Source organism: Colossoma macropomum, unplaced genomic scaffold (assembly GCF_904425465.1).
Source record: "Colossoma macropomum unplaced genomic scaffold, Colossoma_macropomum, whole genome shotgun sequence".
Lineage (NCBI taxonomy): Eukaryota > Metazoa > Chordata > Actinopteri > Characiformes > Serrasalmidae > Colossoma > Colossoma macropomum.
In genome coordinates, this window is record NW_023494805.1 from 18,232,037 (window position 1) to 18,257,979 (window position 25,943).

The 25,943-nt window shown below is 38.4% G+C and overlaps 1 protein-coding gene across 1 annotated transcript in view; it reads left to right on the plus strand.

Annotated features, from left to right (window-relative positions):
* Positions 1–23,231, plus strand: part of cacnb2b (calcium channel, voltage-dependent, beta 2b) — a 39,415-nt gene extending 16,184 nt beyond the window's left edge. Inside the window, exons 2-14 of the mRNA XM_036597634.1 lie at positions 679–756; positions 7,341–7,463; positions 9,423–9,562; positions 9,736–9,797; positions 10,094–10,116; positions 10,334–10,414; positions 12,176–12,234; positions 12,390–12,499; positions 14,105–14,113; positions 16,595–16,746; positions 17,079–17,174; positions 17,663–17,836; positions 22,262–23,231. Coding sequence (XP_036453527.1) covers positions 679–756; positions 7,341–7,463; positions 9,423–9,562; positions 9,736–9,797; positions 10,094–10,116; positions 10,334–10,414; positions 12,176–12,234; positions 12,390–12,499; positions 14,105–14,113; positions 16,595–16,746; positions 17,079–17,174; positions 17,663–17,836; positions 22,262–22,903 — 1,749 coding nt within the window. The 3' untranslated portion in view covers positions 22,904–23,231. The remainder of the gene's footprint in view (positions 1–678; positions 757–7,340; positions 7,464–9,422; positions 9,563–9,735; positions 9,798–10,093; positions 10,117–10,333; positions 10,415–12,175; positions 12,235–12,389; positions 12,500–14,104; positions 14,114–16,594; positions 16,747–17,078; positions 17,175–17,662; positions 17,837–22,261) is intronic.
* Positions 23,232–25,943: the final 2,712 nt, after the last annotated feature.

The window sequence follows — 25,943 nt, forward strand, 5'->3', positions numbered from 1 at the left end:
AAATGTTGGTGCTGCCTAACTTCTCTAACTTGCTACAGTGTTCCTTGTTGAGCCTGTAGGTACAAAATACAAACAAAAAATTTTATAGCGAACATGTTGGTAGCATGCCATGCCACTACTCAGTTTTGACTACTCAATTAATGCACCAGTGGAACAGTTAAACTTGACTTTTACACTGGATGTGAGAACTACCCTAAAGTTTTTAGACTTAAATATTGATATTGACCTACACATTCATCTTTAAGGCCAAACCCTAAAAGTACAATGGATTTATTTCATTTTATTAGTAAAACTGAAAAGCATACATTTTAGCTTACCTGTTAAGTGGATGTTAGCATTTGTTTGAGTTGTGGAGATGAATTGAAATTCAGATCAGTTTCTGATCATCTCTTCCTCTTTCCTCTCCCCATGATGTGGAGAGGACAGCTACTGTAGGAGAGTAACAGGCTGAGACAGTGCATGTCAGAAAGAGTTTAACTGCATCTGAATGAGATTGAGAAAATGTTCCAGGAAACTGAGCTTTTCACTTTCCAGTAAACATTACCCATGTCTCTTTATGAGCCCATCAAACACTTGCTGACCAGTTTCATTTCCACCTCCTGCTTTGTTGTTTGCAGTTGCATGTCTTCAGTTTTCTGATCCAGTCCTTCTTATTAGCTCGTGTTCTTTTTGTGTTAGGGTTCGGCGGACCGTCAGGACTCAGGGGCCGCTGAGGAGAAGGAGAAGAATGCTCAGGTTCAGCTGGAGAAGGCCAAGGTACACTACATTTCTTGCAAACTGCTCTGGTGCACATATACGTACTATTGCTCTTAATGATACCTGTTACCATAATCATAATGTTATTTAGTAGTTTTGCACATCCTCCTCTTTCAGGAACTGAAGTGACCCCCTTGTTCAACTACACATTTCCTGAAACTGTTGATCAGTCCAACACATTGACATGGAGGAATTTTGTCCCATTCCTTATGTCAGAAATGCTTTAACTCAGTGACATAGGTGGGCTTTCTTACATAAAGTCCACACTTCTGGTCCTACCACAACATTTCTATTGGACTGAGGTCTGGACTTTGAGTCAGGCATTCCAAAGCACATTTTATCTTTTTCTTCAACCATTGTTTTGGTAGACTGACTGGTGTGCAGGGCTGGACTGAGAACTAAATTCAGCCCTAGACTTTTATCTAGACCAGCCCACTGCAACTACAATGACCTCCACACCCCTATATATCTAGAAATGTGCACTCCAGTATTCGCCAGGCATATGCTGTTTGTCCTGGGTGGTCTCTATTCATTTTACATAGGACTACATTAGAAACAACCATGTATTTCTTTCTTTCACACTCTCTCAGTGGGCCACAAACATAGCAGGCCACCAGGAATTGTCCCAGTCCTCCTGATGGCTAGTCCCTCTCAGCTAGTGTGTTGTTGTCTTGCTGCAAGACCTGTTGAATGTTAGTTCATGGATGGATACTTTTCTGTAAAATTTTCTCCATACAATCCAGAAGTCCTAGTACCATTAATGATGGCAAGCTTTCATGGTCCAATGGCTGGAAAACAGTCCCAAACTATGATACCACCACCACCATGTTTCACTGTTGAATGAAGTTCCTATGCTGAAATGCAATGTTGAGTTTTTGCCAAACAGCATGCTTATCTATTTTGGCATTATCAGTGCACATAAGATTTGTTCTATTGTCTTTTGGCTCATCCACATGGTCTTTAGCAAACTTTGAACAGGAAACAATGTTTTTCTTTGTGAATAGTGGCTTCCGCCCAGCTATCATTCCATACACACTATTCTTGTGTAATGTTGGATTCATGAACACTGGCATTCGCCCGTATAAGAGAGGCCTGCAGATCTTTAGATGTTGCCCTGTGGTTCTTGGTGATATCCCAGAATATTATATGCCTTTTTCTTGGAGTGATTTTTCTTGGACAGTCACTCTTGGCAAGGGTTACAGTGTTGAATTTGCACACAGCCTGACAGTGGATTGGTGAAGTCCAGACTCTTTCGATTTTTTGTAGCTCTTCCTGCATGATGAGCATCAACAACTGTTTTTTTGAGAACCTCAGAAATCTCCTTTGACTAAAGCATGGTGTACGCTCACCAACGTGTGTGGTGGAGATTAGACTTTGATGGTGAAATCTCAAGTTGATGTTTTAGAAATAGGGCAGGGTCACCCAATTGATTGAACCTCCTTAATTATTCCTTTTACCAAACATTCTAGAGGTTCACATACTTTTGCCAACAAAGACATTTAATGTTGGATTACTTTGTTCAATAAATAAATTAAAAAATATATACTTGTTTGCTTTATTAAGTTCTTTTTATCTATTATTATTTAGATGGACATCTGGTCACATTATAGGTTTTTTGTATAAATTCAGAAAATTCTAAAGGGTTCACAAAGTTTTACCAGTGTATGGTTTGTTTTGATAAGTAAATAATTAGCTAGTTAGGCAGCCTAACAATGCTACAGGCGCTTATATGAGGGACTTTCTGCTTTTCCCCCAAATACCTCTGTATTAAATTACGGTAAAATTTTTGGGTAGCCAGAAGTCCTTGTAGAACTCACCCTGTCTTATAGAACAAAATAAACTTTTCTTAGATTTGTAGACACCACCTTTAACGTCGAACTGAAATCAGAATGAAACTTTTTTACATGGTCATGTCCCTGGTCATATTAAACAACATTTGTCATTTCACGTCTTTTTTTCTTTTTTAAAGTAGTCTTTTGTCATATGCAGTGGGTTTTGCCCACTTCTAATACATATTCACAGTTTCGTTTACATCACAATGCACAAGTGGGTTGGAGAAAATTATATTAACATGTTTTTCCTCCACCTCCCTTGTTCAAGGTGACTTAAATAAAGTATTCATTACAGAAGTCTATAAATTTTCAGATTCATGTCATTGAAAATAGATGTGATAACAGTATTGATAGACCACATTACTTAATAAGAAGAGTAAATCAAAATGAACTATTTTTTTACTTCTGCACAAAAGGGTTAATTCTGAAACTTGTCCTTTTTAAAACTTCCTAGTCCGTTAAGGCACATATAGGCCCATCTAGCCCATATTTTCCTGTGAAACAAAAACAACATGTTAACTAGAGCTCTTTGACTGATAGATTCCTTATGTGTCAGGTTCCTAGCCTTCCTCTGAAAACTCAGTGAATACCCCTGCCTCCTTTCATGTACTCCCTGAGGTGTTTTTTAATTAAACTGAATAAGCAATGTCTCGTCCTAGTTCAGCCACCTTGCTCCCCTCACCTTTCAAATTGGGGCAGTTAACAGCTTGATTGCCAGAATGTTGACATTTGACTTTGTTGTAAATGGAACATGAAACATCTTAAGTTGTTTAAGTTTTAGTATATTACTTTTAACACGTGTTAGTGCTCTTGTCATTTACCGCAAAGAAGGGCTATTTGGGACAGCCTATGCGTTCCACCAGTTCCACCACATGCATACTGTTAGGCACATAGCACCAAAAAAAACAGTCTGCAATATCTGTGAGGAGATTTTGCTTGTAGTGTAAGTAAGTGGACATTGTTCTTAAAGGAAAGGTTTGCTGAAAAATCTTGTTTAAACCCAAATCAGATTTATCCCAAATGTTGAACACCCAAGGTATGTTTAGTTTCCTAAACGAGTTTTCTTCTTTAGTTTGGACCTGAAGCTGTGAGACTACTGTAGCTAACAAGTAATAGAAGCTTATACTCTACCAATTAGCACCATGCATATTATTATGCAGACATAATCTCATTAGAATACAGAGCTGGGGTGTGGAATCTGGTGCTGACAAGGCTGTGCCTCCTCTAAAACCCACTCCTAAATTTCTTTTGTCAGGGTTTTTTATATTGAGAGTATCATCAATAACACAAGTAAACTGAATGCTAGTGTTTTTTCCCTTGCGAGAGGTAATGTTTATGTGTATATGTAATGTGTTCTTCCTATACATGATATACATCTACATGCTTCTCTGGAGTTTTTTGGGGGGCTTGCTAACCTACATTACAGCCATGGTCTAACAACAGGCTTGTTGTCTGTTGGACAATGTTGACAAATACACAATCGCCCTCTACTTGGTTTAGAAATTTTACACATGCCACGCTAAAAAAACACAAAAGCCCAAAATTTCTCATGGTTGTCCCTCTGGCCCTGCAAGACTAACCACAGGCATAAATCACCTCACAGTTGCTTGAAACTACATGAAGCTGTTAAAGACCCAGATAACCTAAAATGATGTTTTCCTTCTAATCCAGTTAATCTTGGTCTTGTGAGCGCACAATGTTCAAATTATGCTATATGAATAACTGGTCCTAATCTTGGGAAACTATGTGTTTCCTACTATGCTACCTTGCTAATCGATCGAAAGCTAACAACCGAGCGAAAGCTAACCTAGGAAGCATCACTGAGGTATCAAGATAGCTCATCTGTCTGTCTGTTTGCGTGTCTCTTAATTTTTTCATCTGTTGAGATGTCAATCAAGCGTTCCCATTACAATCTTTGGGACCCAGACATATTAGTGTTTTTGTAAGCTGTGTTTTATTATATCTCCATTTTGTTTTTGTGTTTTTCCTTTGGACTTTCTGGATTCATAATATAACATTCAACTCTAGCTTAATACATTATAAAATTGCTGTTTTTTACTCTGTGTTCCCAGGGTCTCAGTCATATCAAATGGTGTTGCTTAAGAAAATTGTGTAAATGTGATCTACCTGTAAATGATCATGTTTTTGGATGTAAATTATGCTTAAATAATTAAATGTTCATTTACAGTCAAAAAAGGCCCTGCCTTGATATGAACAACATAGGGGGTGTATTAAAACCGCCATTGCACATAAATGCTAGCTTCAGAAGGCCATACACAACTCAGAGTTAGCCCTAAAGGTGGTCTGATGATGCTGTGGTTGCACACATGAGCACAGGAGGTCTCCCATACCTTCCTGAACACACGTACACCTTAAGCCCTATAGTTTCAGCTTGACTGTGTCTCCCATAACTGGTCCACTCTGGAGCCCTTTGAAGATGAACTCATGCATTTCATCTGGTCTGAAACTAAATGAATGAGAGATATAATTAGTACTGTGCCATAGGCAATGTAACACATGTGCAACTGCTCAGATGCTGAGTGCAGCAGTGTTTCTCTCTCAGTGGCCCCACTGCTGGTCCAAATTAGGGCCTGACGGACATGAAAATTTTGTCACCAGTTCTGATACAGATTTTAAGGAGCCAAAAAACCTGTTAAAGGGGGATCCTGCTGATTTTTCACAATTCAGATCTCAAAATTCAATGTTTGTCAACAAAGTCACTGTGAGAGGTTTGGTGTGAAATGCTGTGTTCTAGAGAAACTTACAGTTTCTCCCTACAATTGTTTACTGTGCTGTTCATAGGTACCAGACTGAAGTGTTTAATGCCTCTGAAAGGCATTAAAAGAAAGTTATTACATGAAATGTGTTATGATAGTTTTGAGATAAGTTTTTCCCCTCAAACATCATATTAAATCCATTAATGCTGGGGAAGTACAAGCAGGGTGTTGTAAGGCAAAATAGTCCCCAAAGAAAACTTTTTGTTTTTCAGATTTAGAATTATTTTATTATTATGAACATCATATAAAAACTCTGAAGACATGTATAGGTTTACAGGGCAATAACAAATATTGTAAAGAAATTTGAGTCAGTAAGTTTCTCGAGAACATAATCACATCAAACCACTCTGAATGACTTTACTTCTCAGAAGAGTAGAGGCAGAATTATGTTAAACAAGAATTCCCTTTAACAGACATTATATGGCCAAAAGTATGGACACCCAACCAAAACACCTGTATAAGCTTGTTTGACATCCCATTCCAAAACCATGGGCTTTTTGGTCCACTCTGCACACAAGGTCTGTTTATGAGAATTTGTGCCAATTCAGTCCAAAGAGCATTTGTGAGATCAGAAGCTGATGTTAGACAAACAGTCCTGGCTCACAGTTGACATTCCAGTTCATCTCAAAGGTGCAGGCCACTGGAGTTCTTCCACACCAAACTCATGAAACCATGTCTTTATGGACCTTGCTTTGTACACAGGGGCTCAGTCATGCTGGAACAGGAAAGGGTCTTCCCCAAACTGTGGCCACAAAGTTGGAAGTATATAATTGTGTAAACTGTCTTTGTATGCTGTAGCATTAACTTCACTAGAACTAGAGGCCCAAACCCTGAAACCCAGTCCCAGACCATTATCCCTCCTCCACCAAACTCTACTGTTGGTACTATGCATTCCAGCAGGTAGTGTTCTCTGGGCATCTGCCAAAACCCTGATTTGTCTATTAGACTTCCAGATAACATGATTCATCGCTCCAGAGAACACGTTTCACTGTTCCAGAGTCCAGTGCTGATGTGCTTTACACCACTCCAGTTGACACTTGGTACTGTGCATAGTGTTTTTAGGCCTGTGTGCAGCTGCTCAGCCATGGAAACCTATTTCATTGAACTTGCAATGCACAGTCCTTGTGCTAATATGGCTTTCGGAGGCAACTTGGAACTCAGTACTCATTAATCAGAACTCAGTGTAGTCACTGATGCAACAGAAGTGATTTTTACATGCTGCGAGCTTAAACATTTAGCAGCCCTGTAGTATGAGTTTGCATAGTCTAACACTTCATTGCTAAGCTGTTGTTGGTCACAAACACTTTCATTTCACTTACAGTTGACTGGGGCAGATCTAGCAGAGCAGAAATGTCACAAACTGGAAAAGGTGGCATCCTATGACAGTGCCATGTTTAAAGTCACTGAGCTCTTCAGTACAACCCATTCTACCACCAGTGTTTGCTATGGAGTTTGCATGAGTATGTGCTTGATTTTATACACCTGTTAGCAAAGACCTGAACACCTGAACTCAATATTATATTGGCTAATATAATATGGTCAAAATAAAACAGACTCCAATAGCTAAACTGTGCTTTTTTCTATATTTATGTTATTAAATACTTTCAAAAATCCTGATTTAAAAATGGAAAACAAGATTTTTTTTTTAAAGTTATATGTAGTTACTTATATGTTTGTTGTCTCTTTGGGTGAGGGAGTGGGGGTAGGCTCATACAGACAGACCAAATTAAACATCCTTTCAGGCCATCTTTGGCTGGTGGGCCACACTTTAGGCTGCCCTGATCTATGCATTCAAACTCCAGTTGTTCTCACAGAAGTTCACACATTTCTTATCTTTGCTCACTTTTAAATCAGATGCTGGTTCCAGAGGAAGAGATGAGAAATACAGAATTTTACACTCATTTGATTATTACATTGGGTGAATCACGAAACCATTTTGCAATTTAAATGCCTCTTGCCTGTTTCTTTTTGGCAGTATAAGCCTGTTGCATTCGCTGTGCGCACGAACTACACCTACACTCCTGCCGATGACGACAATGTCCCAATACCTGGACACGGGGTTTCCTTTGAGGCTAAAGACTTCCTGCATGTCAAAGAGGTGAGGGGGCAGTAAACACTCCTACATTTTATCAGCCTAACGTTAAAGCAATAGTTAAGCCAAAAATGCACACAAATGTCTCCTTTCCACAAATGTAATCAGCCAAGACATATTTTTGCCCCTAAGTTTGCTTCTTCAGTTTTGCACTGGAGCAATGAGGCACAAGCAAAGGAAGCTTATACCTCACCTATCAGCATCATGCAAGCATCATCATCACACACTTGCCTCAGTCCACGTCCAGTTGTTATAAGGGAACTGCACTGATTTTTAAAAATATTCTTCGTATTTCAATCGTTGAGATGTAAAATGTTAAGATGTCATTCAATGTTTTGATGTGAAACACTTTTGTACACTAAAAGTTGTTGAATTTACATGATTCAAATGTGTACAAGGGCTCCACACAAATTATGTGTTTCATGAACTTAAGTGTTGATGTCATATATTTCATTCATGTGGATGTTAAAAAATATGCTTTAGGCCTAAACCTTCTCGAAGGCGTCAGGCAACATATTCATAACCATTTTGTTCAATAACCTTCTGTGAGGTTGCTCTGATGTCCTTTCACCACCACTGTGAAAATTCTAACTGTGAAAGTTTCTGAAAGAACAAAGCATTTCACACCAAACCACTCTGAATGACTCTGTTTACATCTGAACCATTTAATTATGCTGAAATTTTGGGAAATCTGTGAACCTTTAAGTAATCTCTAATAGACTTGCTTATGTGGTTTCCGGCACTGTTATCTATAAAAATGGACAAAATTACGTACAAAATTACAGACATTAAGGCTTCAAGACCACAGTGTCAGAAAACATAAGCAGTCTATCTGAGATTACTTAACAACTCAACACAGTTTAAGGTAAGTGTGTGATGATTTAGACATGCAGTTTGCATGATGTCAACTGGCTGCTAAGTTAAGTTCAAAACTACACACAATTCTATTTTTGCCTGATTCGTTGCTTAGCTGTGATGAACCTCCACATAAAGATTCACTACCAGTTAACACCAGGTTTTTCTTTGAGCTACAATGTCCAACTATGTCCAAGCCAAGAACTATTTACAAAGTTTTTAGTTTTAACACTGTTGTGGAGAGCAGGGGTGGATTTACTGATTCTGGGGTCTAGTCAAAAGTCAGGCATGCCCACAGCCCCCCCATGCCCCAAACTCCCAAATGCACATTGTTAAATTAGTTGAGGTTCCTTAAGTTTTAGGCCGTAAGTATTTTTTACATAAGTAATTTTATTAAGTGAAATTATCTCACTAATTGGCAGACACTTTTACTTGTTTTAAGAAATAATGCTTGAAACAAGCAAAATTAACTGCCAACAAAGTAAAGTAAACATAATCCTATTACATTCTGAGAAAAGTTATTAGTAGCTTTGTAATGGATTACTTTTTTGAGTAATTAAACACTGGAGCTATCTACACTAACATTAACACTTGCATTATGTAAGTCTGCTGAGCCTATGCAGAACTCTTTCTTTGCTGTACTTGAATCACTTTATTTGATTTCCCCTCTCAACACCCAAAAGAATCTTCTCTCCATAATGTAGATTATTGCTTAATTGACTTGCTGATACCCTTCTGTCCTTATGCAGTTGTATCATCACTTAACAACATGGAATAAGCCATTATTACCATGACCAGGAGGTGTGGCTGCTTTATCCACTTAAAATCCCAGGCTTGTTACACACTAAGACTTTTAGCACACTGTCAGACCATGGCCATTTAAGAGGTTAAAATGATGGAAAATAACCACTACAATGGCAAATATCAGCTATTGTTAAAGTGTATATATAGTCCAGAAGAGGTTATTGAACATCAACATCTACAGTACATCTAATTTTCATGAGAGCTCAGGGAGGCCCTACCTTTGCCCAGTGCAAAGAGCGCCCTTGTTTGAGAGGTTAATTGAGATGTCAGTGCTGGTCTTAAGCTGATCATTGTGTTATGTTGCAGAAGTTCAATAATGACTGGTGGATTGGGCGGCCGGTGAAAGAGGGAGGGGAGGTGGGTTTCATCCCCAGCCCGGTCAACCTGGAGACCATTCTCATCAGGAGAGAGGTCCAAGCCAGGAAGGCAGCCAAAGCCCTAGCCAAGTAAACTTCTTTCATTTCTTGCAGAGCATCCCATCCAATATATCAAGCAGCTTTCATGCGCTTGAATGCTGCTGAGCGTTTGCATAGTAATGTACAGATTTAAGTTGACATACTGAAGATTTCTGCAGACGGTTAAAATGTAATGTGATGAAATCACCCATTTGTCATTCCAGCAAAGCAGCAAGCTCTGCCAAAGATGATATGAACTCGAAGAAAGTCACTCCCCCTCCGACAGGTAAGCTCAAATGAATCGCTAGGCAAGGTCACCTGATTGAATGCCCACAGTGCTATAGCCTCTCACCGTTCCATTAGCATGCTAATTAGGTTAGATCAAACATGATTATCTCAGAACACAATGTCCAACATGAGTTGCCTATTCGTCCTCAAATGATTCATTAACAGTACTAATAGCATGAAATAGCGCACATTAGGGCTTTTAATGGGGCAGAGAGGTGAGAAAAGGAGGTGCTTTATTATTTCACATGCTTGCACGAAATGTAATTTTTGCCCTCTCTTAATCTTACACCACAGTTCAGCAAGTGAAGAAGAAATCGGTGAGTACACTTGGAGTGTGATCCAGCCTACTTTTTCTACAGTGAATGTCTTTCTCCTTTCCCTAATACGTTGCTTTTCTACTGATGTTGCATTTACCTTTTATAAATCATTAGCTTTACTCTGCATACATATCTATAAACTCTCATTTTAATGAACAATTTATGGTATGACCTGCAAACACACCCAAAAAAATGATCTTTGCACTGATTTTTGCAGGGGGAGCAACTGGCAGCGTATGACGTTGTGCCTTCCATGCGCCCCGTGGTGCTGATGGGGCCTTCCCTCAAGGGCTATGAGGTGCCTATTACCTTACAGTCAGAATCTTTGCAGGTTGCTCTTTAGGCTAAATCCTTGATAAAACTAGCAGCTGAAACAAAATGAGCCATTACCTACCATTAAAGTATCCTTTATTAACAATTACCATTATATTGGTATCATTATATCATTACATGCTGATATTGCAGAGACTCCAAAATGCAACATATAATCCAACAAAACCATCTTTGACATTACTGATTGATTTTTAATAGGGGAAAATAGGGCTGATGCCCCCTTTAAGAACAACGTCCATTTACAGTTAGCTAAACAGGATCTGTGCATGAGTTGAGCATTTAATTAGGGGAAATAAACTTGAAAAGCAGTCAAATCTGTTTTTTATAGAACAAAAAATGTGAAGATTTTAAGATTAGGGGATAAGAAGCCCTCCTGACAAACACTGTGTTCAACCATTTAATGAAGTTTTGTGGAATGTATCATTTATAATTCTCAAAGCATTTCTAGTCTGTGCACCTTTCAAAATTGCCCTATTAAGCAAAGTAAAACAGAACAATCAAAAAAGTATTAAAAATTAAATTAAGCCTTCTATTAAGTGATGTCTTAATTATTCCAATTAATTTTAATAAGGTATGGTAAAACAATTAAATAAAAGTAAAATTGAAAAATCAGGTATTTGTTTGTTAATTAAATAAATGGTCATTGTGATTACATTAATTATAATGTTGTTGTTGTTGTTTAAACAATAATAATAATAATAATAATAATAATACTAATAATAATAACAACAATAATAATAATACTAATAATAATAACAACAATAATAATAATAATAATAATAATAATAATAATAATAATAATAATAATCATCATCATCATCATCATCATCATAACCAAGCGATAGCATTCAACATCTAATTTTTGAATTATTATCATGACAACACAAATCAGATTTGGATGTAACTCTTCAACTGAAAAATCTAACTACATTAATTTTATGAGCAAAATAGTGAAGGGGACATTTTGTCCTTTGTCTGGGAGGACTTATTGTCCCAAAGGTCTGACTTTATATTTTTACTTTAAAATAAATAAATAAATAAATAAATAAATAAATATCCTCTCAAAACCAAACATACTGCTCATAACCCCCATAATCATTGTATATAATGTTTTTGGACAAGTTAATAGAAATGAACAGATCACTATTATCCTATGTTGAATAAATCACACAAATGCAAAGATAAAATCTCAGAATTTGTTAGATCACAGTCAGTGAATGTGTTAAGATTAGACTGAGGGAATAAGGGGTGGGAACATTTTACTTTGGAGGGCTTCTTCCCCCAAGTTACCTCATATTGCAAAAATAAAATCACAATACTGGCATTATGTCCATATCATGCAGCCCTACAGTTCGTAGACAACAGATGGTCCACACTTGTGAGCAAGTCACCTTATAAACAGAGTTTACTGCTCCCTCTAGTGTTCGGCTCTGACTTTACAGCCCACCTTCCTGAGGATTTAACAGGGCTTATGAACAGATTATGTGGTGATTAAAGTTTCACTCACCCCTCCTCCTCTTTCCTCCACTCCCCTCCTTTCTCCCCTTCTTTCCACCCCTTCTCTCGTCTCTCCTCTTCTCTCCTCCCCTTCTCTCATCTCTCCTCTCTCCTCCACTCCTTTCCTCCCTCCCCTCCTTTCTCAACCTTTCTCCCCTCTCTCCTCTTTTCTCCTCTCCTCTTTTCTCCTCCCTTCTCCCCATCTCTCCCCTTTTTTCTTTTTTTACAGGTTACAGACATGATGCAAAAGGCACTCTTTGATTTTTTAAAACACAGATTTGAAGGCAGGTATGTAGCCACTGCAGTGTTAATTAGCTTGTTAAATATTTATTTGTGAAATGTTTTTTCGCACAGTCTGATTATTTGATGCAGCCATAAAACCTTTCCAGGTTCTTTTGCAGAATATTTCATGTCTATTTTTCTTCTTTGTCTTGTTTTGATAGAATAACAATCACTCGGGTGACGGCAGATATTGCTCTTGCTAAGCGGTCGATCCTGAACAACCCCAGCAAACATGCTATAATGGATCGCTCCAACACGCGCTCCAGCCTCGGTAATGCTTTGTTTCAGACTCATCATCTTTCATTTGGACATTACATTCCAGGGGCCAAATGTATGAACATATATATGTATGTACATAAAAATTGCGCTGAGCAACTATGATGAGGGAGAATGGGAATTACTGACAACTCATGGAAAGAATTTATGTAGCATTAACTGGAAATGTGACTTTAGTAGTCTGTTGAATCCTATATAACTACAGAGCATAGCATAATGGCATTGGTTTGTTTTGAACAGAAGGCAAAGTTGAATATACCTTTATGCTAATGCAAACTATAATGCTGTTATGACTTAACTGAGCAGAGTAATGTTTAAAACTCTAAGAAAATTCTAAGACAGAGGAGAATGGGGCACAATTTGGTATTTGCTTAATAATGTTATTTAAAAGTATTTGATTGTTTTCAGTAGTCTACACTTCTCTGCTACAAATTTAATGGTTTCCAGCGCCTACCGTTTGGAAACAATTCAGCCAAAAGTGGAGGGAATGCAAAAGTGGGGTGAATTGTAACAAACCGAGGGGCCCATTGTAACAGAGGCTGAAACGTTTGGTAAATCAACACGATTAATTTTCACACTAGTCTATTTCGTTTGAACCAGACAGGCTCCCCCCAGCCTAAATTCAAAATAACATAATATAATTAGTGACAAAGGCTGTGTCTACATACATAAAGCTTCCAAAAATGGATGGATAGAGACTTCTTTCATTGTCTATCTTTGGAGGCTTAGCGACTAACTAATAGGGTCTCATGGGGCATCTTTGGAAGCCCCTCATCCCCTCACTCTGACAATAAGTGAAAAAAAGGCCTGAAAAATAACTTTAATAAATAGCTCATGTTTGTTTAAGTGCACTTTTAAACAGCAAAATGTAATGTAAGAAGCTAACTTAAATAATGTTACTAATTCTCAATTAATGGGCAATAGCCTATCATTTTCTGCACAGTTATATTTCTGCACGTTTCTGAATTTGGGGGCGGGGGCTTTAATTACTTTGAATATAGTGGCAGATATGGGCCCAGGGGTTTTTATTAAGTTTATTCAGTCATTACATAATCAAGGACAGTTCATTCATCTAATTTTTGTATTTGCAGTGGACTGTCCCCAGTTGCCTAGGGCCTTGTGGTCAGAGGCCCTTGGGCACTGGTCCCACTGACCCAGTCAGTATTCCAAAATGAGAAATACGTGTGCACCTCACTTTACTGGGGGATTCTGCTTTCATACATATGGCCCTAGTGTTCTGTGCTCTTTACTGATCTCAGATTCAGTGGTCGTAGGGTATCAGGAAAGGTATTACTAAAGCATTTGCATTCTTTTCAGCCTGACTGAAACACAAATTTTTGCCACTTCATGATACAAGACCATAAGGATGTAGGTGCTTTTGTTAATAAGGCAATTCCCCACTTACTGGGAAAACCTTCTCCTACTCCATATAAAAAAACAACACTATTTTACTGTTGTACTCTAATGCTGGGGTAAAAGTGGACAGTGTTTTCTGGCTCAGTGGGGATATGAAGTGTATAGCTAGCTACAGTTGCTCACACTGTTGAGGGGACTGATTGGTTCTCTCCGCTCTGTCCCACACATTGCTTTCTTGCCTCAGACGCCGCTGGTATGTATCGCTCCCGAACCCATTCCTGTTGATTTCAGAGCAACCATTTACATTCCATTAGCAGTAGCACAATCAAAAGTGCTAGAGAGTCCTGATATATACTGAGTTAGGGGTATATGTACCATTCTATCGAATTGGTTCAAAGTTAGAGTTGAAGGCACATTTCAGACTTCTAAATGACTTGGACTTCAGACTAAAATCTATTTGCTTTGAGCGACTTTATGCCTTAATTATGTTTATTTTCTTAAATCAAATGATTGAATGTTCCATTTTGTCACTAACAAAACAGTCATAACACTACTGAAATTTTACCAAATGTTTAGGTAGTGACTGTTTCGGGAGTGACGATGTTAGCTAATTTTAGGCAGAACTTAAAAATACTAGCCAGGACAAGACTAGCTTACACAGCTTTGAACAGCTGTACATTCATAACCCTAATATTTTTTCATTAAAATACAAAAATAGTTTACTTAATGGCAGAAAACATGTTTCAGTAATGACAGTTCTTAATGTTAACCACTGATTTTCAGACTTTGGAACACATTTACTTTAAAACAATGAGATCTGACTGTCTCACTTCCTGCTCTAAAATGCAGCGATGTGGCTAAAATAAGACTCAGCCTTTGGACTAATACTCTTGTGTTTCGGTAGTGACGTGTGAAAAGTGTGACAGCATTTTTTGAATAAAGTTTCACTGAAAAATTAAAGTTATTATATATCTAAATCTTTCAACTTCCCTTCAAAAAAAAAAGCAAAAAGATCAGCAAAATTAAAGTATCATTTTCACAAGTGTTAATTTAGGGGTCAAGGTTTAGGACAGCTACCTCCCAGTGAAAAGTACATTATAAATGATCATTTTGTATATAATTAGCTTATTGCTATCTCAATTAATGCCTTGGATCTGAATATGTCATTGTTTTTTGAATAGTTTTTACTGAGAGACTACAGCTTGAACTGATTTGGTAGAATGGTCCATTTAGGCTCTGGCTAAAGAAAAAAGTAAAATTGTGTTTGCTTCAGTATAAAATGTATCAGACCTCTTTTGTATGTTGTGGAGAATAGCTAGTACTGTGTAGTTCACAGCGAGCTGGAGTTTGGAGGGACATTTTCTGGTTTATGTTCAGCATGTTTGCCATGTTCTGCGATGCTAGCCCTTTATTTGCACAGGAGCTGAATGCTATCTTTGACCATTCATAGTGTCTTGTACCATATACTGTGCCATTCATTCAGCATATTTTGGTCATTTTTTTACACATTAGTTATCATATTTACCATGAAAATATAATGGTCTTACTATTGGGTGTTTTATTAGGCTGAATAAGCTGAATCCAGTGCTAATGCTTTCAGAGATGAGAACGAGAATAAGTCAAAGGACTGAATGCCATAACAACTAAAATGATCTTAAAGCTTTACAGAAATAGGCCCTGCCCATTGGCTTCTTACTAATCTGTTTTGAGTCAACAGGTTTTCTATATTTTACTACAGTACTGTGTAAAATCAGAGACCACTCTCTCTTTTTTCCAGTGAGAACAACCATTTAGGACAAATTATTCATCATTTTCAGCCATTATTTCTGATGAGATTCATAAAACATTAATACACTTGCATAAAGAAGAGGAATGTCAGAGGAAAATATGTGAAGAAAACAGGGGTTTCTAAAACTGGAGTTGCAGAAATGAGCAAACGACAGAGACAAGGGCCTCCTAACAACCATGTGAAACCTGGTAGACCACCAAAATGGTCATTCATCAGATAAACAGTACTTAAAGCTTTCATCTTTGAGAGAGAGGAGAAAATCAAGCTCCACTCTTGCTTCAGACCTGAAAAAATCCGCAGGTGTTTCTGTCCATCTTTCTACTGTGAGAAGACAACTCAACACTATGAGTCTGAAAGGATGTGTAGCTGTCAAGAAGTCCTTACAGAGAAAAAGAAATAGACAAAAAAATAGAAAAACCGATTGATTTGCAAATCAAACGAAGAAGCTGCTGGTGTTCTCAGAATATACTGACCATCCCAGAGTCCAGACCTCAACATCATTGAATGAGAAGCAGAATAGTAAGAAGCAGGAAATGCAACCAACTTCTAAGACTAAACTTTGGAGGTGTGGAAAAATATCCCTGTAGATTTCTTTGGAAAACTGAAAGCAGGTCTTCTGAAAAGCAGCTGTAATGAAGACCAAACTGGACACACTAAATACTGAATGTTCTATATTTAGTTGTTTAGGTTTCTGTGTAATTTTCTTTTAGATATGTGTTTTCAGCTTTTTTTGCCTGATGCTGAAAAACAAATAACTTGCATTTAATGGCCATTTTTTTGAAATTAAAAGGTTGGTCACTGATTTTTGTACAGTACTATGTATAGATAAATGCACTGAAATTATTGTCTGTAGAAACTTACCACATGCGACAGATGTGCATATTTGGTCATATTGAAGCATTGTTTGATCCTTTGAAGTTAACTTGCGCTCCCATGTCCCTGCAGCTCAGATCCAAGGCGAGGTGGAGAGGATCTTCGAGCTGGCCCGAAGCCTGCAGCTGGTGGTCCTGGATGCGGATACCATAAACCATCCCCTCCAGCTCAGCAAGACCTCCCTGGCCCCCATCCTTGTCTATGTCAAGATCTCATCCCCCAAGGTTTGGACCCCCAGCAGTTCAGTACCCCAGTTTAGTTAGCAGTTCACAAACAAAACTAATCAGTCATCATAAGCATATATATAACAGCCTTATAATAGTGTTAACATGATGTTTGATAATTAAAGACCCTACTGTTCATAGTGTTACTCAAAAATGGAATTAGTACCTTGTAGGACTTTTATTATGTATGTGTGAATAGTAGAAATCTGTGCTGCACAATCAGTGGTGGAAGTGGCCAGGTACTAGTAGTCTTACTTCCATCCCTCCTGCTCCTACTCATCTCCTGTTCATCTGTCTTCCTCCTTCTCCTTTTTCTTTCTCTGATGCTTCAGGTTCTCACCAGGTTGATAAAGACCAGGGGAAAGAGTCAGACCAAACATCTCAACGTTCAGCTGGTGGCTGCAGATAAACTTGCCCAGTGTCCTAATGTAAGTGTGTCCTCATTAGCCAGTTCGTGCTCTGTGCTCAATTTAATGCCACAAGAGCGGGAATGTTGGTGACATGTAGTCCATAAAGTAAAACACGATCAAGCTTTCTAAGAAAAAGCACTCTTTTTACTATTTGTGTCATCACAGAACATCACAGATGACTTGCTGTGTCGTTGATCTGTCTTGAGAAATCAAATTGAACCTTATGTTAGCATTCAGAAAGACCACTTGGATGTCCTCCTTTTTTATAGTTGCTCTTATTTCCTTGCGTGTCCTCTCATTTCAATCTTGCTTAAGGCTTTAATCAGAGTCCACTTGATTTGATTACCAAGAGACTGTTATTTTTAAATTGCCTCATGTTGTGAGGCACCTCCTGGGACCTTGGAGGCAGACAGTGACATAGATTCTCTGTGTTGCTCTGTGGTTTGCACAATCACTTCATTGTGCATGTTAAGGTTAACACTCATCCCTGCTACTTCATCTTTTAGGAGATCTTTGATGTCATCTTAGACGAGAACCAGCTTTCAGATGCCTGTGAGCACATAGCTGAATACCTGGAATCTTACTGGAGAGCCACCCATCCTCCGGAGATGGAGCCAGCCAACCCCCTGGTAGAGAAATTGGCAGAGAACACACTCCCTACCAGCCCCACACCTGTTAAGGTATGCACAAATGCTTCCTTCGGAAGCAACAGCAGAAAGACAGGCTGGGGTATCTCTGGCCACACAGATGCATAGACACTGCATAAGCAAAATATACCACTCAAAACAGCAGATTGTGTTCTTTTCATAGATTACCAGTCTGCACCACTGAACTGAAGTCTTACTTCAATTCATGTTTCTTAAAGGGTAATTCAAGAAACCATTTTTTTTCAAAATTTCTGCCTGAGAGTTAGGATTTAAAGAGTTAAGATTTAAACAAAGTTATTCACATTGGTTTGATGTGAAATCCTTACTAAAGTACGACTGTTCGCAGCTCTGGTGATAGGAAGCAGACGTCTGAAGCGTTTAATGTCTGTGAAGCCCAAATCACAGAAAATTGTTACATGAAATGCCTGATCTCTGAGACACTGTTTTAATAAAGATTTGGTCTGAAACGTACATTAATATGCAAAACCACCCATCGTATATTTAATTTCCAGTCTAAATGGCCAATAAGTCCTGTTTAGAAAACATATTTAAGGCTGAACCCTGTAAGAATTTTTGTTACTGAGAATAAAAACATACTAAAATATGGTGTGCGTGTGCTGCTGCAAGTCGCTTAATAGTCATTTAAAAGTCAGAGGTATTGGGTTGGACTCCATGGGAGTTTTTTGGACCATGTCATACCCCTTTATTTATTAATAAAATTAATAGACTCAGAAAGAAGACCTGGCTTGATGATTAGGTCTTAAATGCAAAATCAACATTATACTGATTAAGATATGATGACAATAGTAGTTAATTTACTTGTATCCACAGAAGACATGTCCTTCTCCAAGTTTTGACCGAAATCTCTTTGAATACTCTTTCATCACGTTCACAATCATCAGATTTATCTGCTTGGGCAAGGTGTCTGAAGCACAGTCGATGTCACAAAATGTTCTTCTGCACACTGCCAAAGAGTGTCTACCAAAGAGGTCTCCAAATCTTACATAGTGTAGCTTTAACAGAGAATTACACAGAAGCCTCAAAACTAACCATAATTGTTTCAGTATTTAATGTGCCGACACTTTGCCTTTATTACAGCTTCCTTTCCTTTGCTTTCAGTTTCAGCAAGAGTGAATTATTGTTTCATTTTGGATTTTTTCCCACTTTGGAATTTTTTGAAAAAATAAAATACTTCTGCAAATACAATATTTGTGTTATAGCCATTGGTTCCTTTCGCCACCACTGGAGAGAAAATCTGAGTTGGTAAGTTAGACTGTATTATGCAGAATATTTGAAAAATCTGTGAAATTCCCTTTAAGTACAATGGGTAAAAATAGGATCTTCATGCCTTCATATGAAATCAACCCAGTGTGACTTACCACCACTACCATGTGTGCTCTCCTTGTTCATGACACTTCTCAATTTCTTCCCTACCACCTTCAACTAAAACCTCTGTTGGACATTGAAAGAAGACAGATTTGAGGTAGAAGAACCTCTGGTGAGTGTGATGGTATAGTTGTTGTTCTTTAGTAATTGACCCTAGAGCAGGAATTTTAGTGCCTTTTTAGTCTGTATTCTTAGTCTTTAATTAGCTGTTAGGTCAACAAAACAATAGTAGAAAGAAAGAAACTTTGGTAATTAATGCTGGAGTGCATAGCTTTTTCCCTTTTCCCTGTGTATGACCTACAATTTTCCTGCTTAAAAAACAGCTCAAACAAAGCTTTCCTACAACAGCATGGAGTGTCTGGATTCTCAAGTACAATAAAAGTAATATATTAAATACTGATGAACACAAACCAGAAGTGGAGTAAATTATAACACTAAATGTGGCACACAGAAAGGAAAGAGTATAGAGCATTATAGTTGTAATAACTGGAAACCATCATTTTCTGACTAAATGAACATTAAAAGCAGTTATATTGTAAATATGTTTACACCAACAGTCCTACCCTCTAGGCTAAATGCTCTTCAGCTATTGTGTAGAGGTGGCACCAGGACCATCTTGAGGAGTGAGCTCTGGGCAAGTCAAGTCAAATCTAGATTTAACTATGAGCTAATGTACCTCAGGCTACAATAATGTCACTTACCATCCAGGAACAGATAGTCTTTAATATATTGCATAGTGACCAACAACTCACCACAGCTTTTATAGACTCTCCTGAACTTCCTGGCATCAAATTCAGCAATCAAATCCACATAGTCCATGTAGACCAGATTTGCAGACACAGATGCAGGATCATAATTTTAAAATATTCTATATAGATTAGGCAGCCAGGCTGAAAGGATTGTGAGCTCCATTAGCAGTGAAAGAGACAAAAGTAAACAAACAAATAAAAAAAACTATTCAGCAGAAGAAAACGAAAAAGACGTTATTTCATGTTATTTCATATAATCATAGTTGAATCATATATGCCCTCCCTAAGTGATGGGGATGGCATATAAGTTTGTTTTTTGTTTTGTTTTTTCAATACCAACACTGAAATCTTGAGTTTCAGCCAGTACTGATCCTATATATGTTCTTTAAAAGTTACTAAGCTCTCAAATGTGCTTTTTTCAATTGCAGCATTTTACTTAAGAACAGCATCTAAAAGTAGTCCATTATAATCAAACTACTCAAACGCACTACTACCACACAGGATGAAGTACACAGCTAAGACCACCACATCATACAATGTGAGTGTGTGCAATTTCAGGATAGATTTGTTACAGGAGTGGATCAGTTTCATTCTTTTTTCCCTTCAATAGCCGAGCCAGCATTTTTAGCTTACCGATACCCATTGATACCAAAATACCATCTCCACTAATGAGAATACCCATGGCTGGAACCTGCACCCAGAAATAACTATTCACTGAAAAGAAAATTAACGTTTATTTTGGCCATAAGGCATGGAGAATACTGTGCAACGTCGTCAGTTAACTGAATGGGATCCCCACCCCTGCATCTTGCCCTACACCGCCGCCATAGATCATGATTCATTTTCCATCCTGCTACCATTTCACATTTATGCTTTGATGGACAGATGCTGCCCTCCTGTGGACAGGAATATCAGGTACTCTGCCTGAGTCACCAGTGCAGTGCAAAAAGTGCTCTGACTACGGCATGAGATGAAAAACTGCTAGTGAACTGGAGAAATATTGGCATCTACTGAAAAAGAAACCCTTCAAAACAGTCAGAACTGGGCAGAGTCCAGTTTTGACACTTGAGCACATTGAGCTGCAGAGGTCATTCAGACTCATTAATCAGAGATTCACTTGGGAGTGGACATGCCAAAAGTAGCAGCCGGTGGACTGTGTATTTGTGTTAACTCTGTTCAATCCCTACGTAAACTCTTTCCTACTAAGCACAATTTGGGTGACATAGGCTTAAATCGAGTGTTAGGTCTGTTAGCCTCATAGCTCCAGTGCAAAACTAATGAGGCAAACTTTAGACACCAAACATGTCTTGGCGTTTGGAATAAGGGAGGGAAATGCGAGAAATTACTTTATGGGGCATCCTAAAACAGCATGCAGTCTGATACTCATTTTGCTTGTTTATTAGGTACAGGCTCACCATGAATTGAAATCCATGGCATAAGATCTGTAGATTAACTAAAACAAATCAAAATTAGCATGACCACTATATGGTCATATATGGCTATATGACACCTACATCATAATGTTTGTAAATGCTTATTCCAATAGGTGTCATTCACTGTAAAGGTTACATTTGCCAATTTTAGATCAAAATTAGCTAAAGTAGCCTTTAGACAGATAATGCCTATTAGAAAATACTGTCAACAAGATAACATTATTAAAGAATTTTTAAAAATAAAAATATATATTCTATAAGTGTACTGAAATGGCATTTTTAATGCATTTAATAAATACACTTTGCATATATATATTTTTTTTTTTCATAAAGGGAAAAGCTGATGCTCAACCAAAGTGAAAGTGAAACACACAATAAAAAGAAACTCCTAAATGGGTAAAAATGGAGGAAAATATAAAAAAAGATTACTTTTTTAATGAGATGAAAAGAGAGGCTTGCTTTTAAGAAGAGCTGTCTTTTCTCACAACCTCTGTGAGGGGAACATTTTCAAAGTAATTGCATTTCCGTATACTAGGCTTCCGTATACTAAGACGCAGTTTTCTGGTCAGTTTATGTCAGCAAATTGCTCCAGATTGTTATCCCTGTAAGGCCATTTTATTCATCTTTTCTGGGGTGGCCTGATAACCGGGTCTGGTGGTTAATTGGTCTTTACCTCTATTTCTGTGCCTCAACAGTGCCACACCCTAAAATGCACATGCATGAAGTCAGGCATGCTAAAACCTACTGTGCTTTTTGATTGGGGCCTACACATTGAAAGATCAGCTGTGTGTGATTTCGTGCATTCAAAATGTGACAATGTTCAGTACATTTGGTCCACAGAGTTACTTCTTTCTCACAACTAACTTTATGTTTCTAATCTTGGACACCAGGAGGAAACAAAAAGCAAGAGAACAGCAGCCACCAAGAGGAAAGGATCTCAAGAGAACCAGTTGGAGCTGCAACCTCAGGCTGAGGAGCAGAGGGAGGATGAGGAAGAGGAGGCAAGGGAGGAAGAGGCAGAAGAGGAGGAAAGGCTCTTGAGGAGTGAGCCAAAGAGACCACAGCATAGCCACCATCATCACCATCACCATCACCACCACCACCACCGGACCAGCGCGAACCGCACCGAGCACCACAACCACCACCCTGCCCACCCACAGCCAGCGGACATAGAGCTGATGCCCAGCAAGGACTCTGTGTACACGGAGCCACGGAGCCGGCACCTGCAGCTGGATGAGGACGAACTGGACCAAACTGAAGTGTACCAAAACAGGACTACAACCCTCAGAGACCACAACCACCAGCACCACAATCACCATCGTCACCGCCATCACCACCACCGCGGGACCATGGACATTCACGAGGACCACTCCCCTCATGGACAGGACTATGAGCTGAAGCACAACGAACGCAACAGGCAGCACAGGCACCAGAGCCAGATACGTTCCCACCACCACGATCAGCCTCTACGGCCCTCACCACGAACAGCCAATACGCTCGCATCACGAACAGCCAATGCGCTCCCACCATGAACAGCCACTACACTCTCACCAAGAACAGCACTACAGCCTCCCTCATAACCACTACCACTATCAGAGTCGAGAGCGGGACAGGGACAGAAACAGAGAGAGGGATAGGGACAGACGTGGGGAGGATGGTAACTGGCCCATGGATATGTACATTCATCGTTGAATAATGTGAACTTGCACTGCGTTGATGCTGCTAAGTGAAATGTAGGTGTAATGCCAATACTTGTACTGTCCAAATGGTTCAACACAAGCATGAATAACATGAAACATATACCTGCTATGTAGCTGCAAATAAAGTGTACTTAAGTGTTTCCAAATAGTACTGGAGGCTAATAACAAACTCAATTCCAAGTAGGAAAAACTTTTTGTTTTTTGGATATATGTGCTCACTCTAAATAGATGCCTGCAACATGTCCCAAAAAAATTGTGACAGGGGCATGTTTACCACCGTGTTACATCAAACTTCCTTTTAACAACGTTCAGTAATCGTTTGGGAACTGAGAACACCAATTGTTGTTGCTGTGAAAGTGGAATTTTCTTTCCATTCTTGCTTGTTATAATACTTCACCTACTCAACAGTCCAGGGTCTCTGTTGTCATATATTGTGCTCCATAATACACCTCATGTTTTCAATGGTAGACAGGTTTGGACTGCAGGCAGGCCAGTCTAGCAACTGCAATCTCTTACTATGAAGCCACGCTGTTGTAACATATGCAGACTGTGGCTTGGCATTGTCTTGCTGAAACATTCCTGAAAAAGACATCATCTAGATGGCAGCAGATCCTGCTCCAAAATATGTATGTACCCCTCAGCATGAATGGTGCCTTCGCAGATGTGCAAGTCACCCATGCCATGGGCACTAACACATGCCCATACCATGACAGATGCTCACTTTTGGATGTTGGATGTTTGGCATGTTGGATTTTAGTGCAACGTCATCATAGGGATCGATATTCACAGGCATCCCGCACTGATTTTTCGGCCTTGAACTTTATGCGCAGAGGTTTTTCCGGCTTCTCTGAATCTTTAAACAATGTTTCACAAAGTGGCGACTGAGCCTTTGTGATGCTTCTTTTATAACCCAATCATGATAACTTCTCTTGTTACCTATTCACCTGTTTACCTGTGGAAAGTTCCATGAACTTTTCCCTGTCTTACACTGCCCCTGTCACAACTGGAATGTGTTGCAGGCATCAAATCTGGAATTAGAGTATATTTACAAAAAACAGAAGTTTGTGCTGTTTTCAATTAAATACCTGTAAAACACAGTGAACAATTCATAGCTGTCTGTTTTGTATTTTACCTACTTTCCCAATGTTTTTGGAACTGGGTTTGTACTGGGAGTGGCGGGGGGCAAGCAAAAACAGCTAGTTAACTGTAGTCTTTTACATGGCAATATGTAATTTTTTCTTCAGGAAAGGTTTTTAATTACTGTAATACTAGGGTCACAGTTCTTGGCAAGAAGATTTTAGCTGGCCAAAGACCAGACAAAGTCTCTTTATGTTATTTTTAGTTAGGTTAATGGTCTATTTAATGTTGTAGTGAAATTTTGCCAGAGCTTCGCTATTTATTTAACATTAGTAATCATTTACAAATATATAGAGCCCATACACAAATATGTAGAGGGGCTGTTAAAATTAGCTTGGTAATTTCTTCATAGTAACCAACATTGAGTACAGATTTAAATATAACAATGGTGGCTTTTGAAAGCTTTATGCATGTTTTTCTAAACAGAAGAGCTAGCTACACAGAGCTGGCTTTTGCCTCACCTCAGTATGATCTAGTGCTATGCAGGATGTGATGCTGCAAACAAATGAACACTGTTAGGTTAGCTTAACAACAGTTAGAATGTGTTGTTTTATAGCACCAGTATTCATTTATGACTGCCCATCTGTTCATCCTTATAGCAGTGCCTTGAGATGTTGTGCGTTCTCTTTTATAACTCTGGGCTAATGTTGGGTATCGCAAAACTGCTTAAGGTGAATCGGTCATACCTACTTTAGTGATTTTACATTTAATATGTCAATATGAAACAGAAAACGTGGCACACTGCGTAACATTGCTATGCAGTAAAAGCAACACAAAAGACTGCTAACCATGCTACTGACTGTTTTTATGGCTAGCTTGCAGAGCGTCTTTGGTGCCATCAGCAAGTAAATCATTCCATTGAATTCTATGGAACTTGATTCAAAAAGTATCCAAAATATTGCACGTAAATAGTCGGACACAGCTGAAAATACTTGGACTAACTTTTGGACAGTACAGCTATTGGTATTTCACCTGCTCCTACAGTATGTACTCAGGATGCTTTTCATTTCTGTTACGCATCACATTGTTACACTGTCTTTTATTGTTAACTTACTTGCTGTTTTAAGTTTTAGGTATTAATGTATCTTTCAAAATATTTATTTGACCCCAATGAAAGGAGTGATGAATGAGCTGTGGTACAGCTGCTCCTGTCTTTGCCCTGACATTCTTCTCATTTTATCTGAACATTGTACATTGATATTGACCTGTGGTATCTTGAAGTACTGACACACATTGAATATAAAGCCAGGACATAATGTTGGGACATTATTTTACTGATACAGATCATAAAACAGTTCATTGTTTTCTTGGGATAGTGTCCTTTTCAACTGTACATTAGAGAGAGAGATGGCAACTCACATTCCAAATTCTAACAAAAACTCAAACTGGACACAAGCAATCATGCAAAATTATAAACCTGCGCTCCAATGAGTTTTTGAAATGAGATGAAATATTAACAAGGTGTGAATACAACAATAAGAATAATATTAAACTTTACATTAGCTAGTTTCTTTGCTAATAAAAGCCCTCAACTGGTTCATTTATTGCAGAATATACAATTTTCTGATTAATATTTAATATTTCATTTTTAAAACGGTAAACATCTAGTCATTTTTTTAAACACATTTTTTTAAAACATTTTATGTATTGTTCATTTCTAAAAGTAAACACTCAAATCCATTTTGTAGACCTTTTTGACCACTGACTTTCTGAAGTAGTATTTTATTTTCATCAT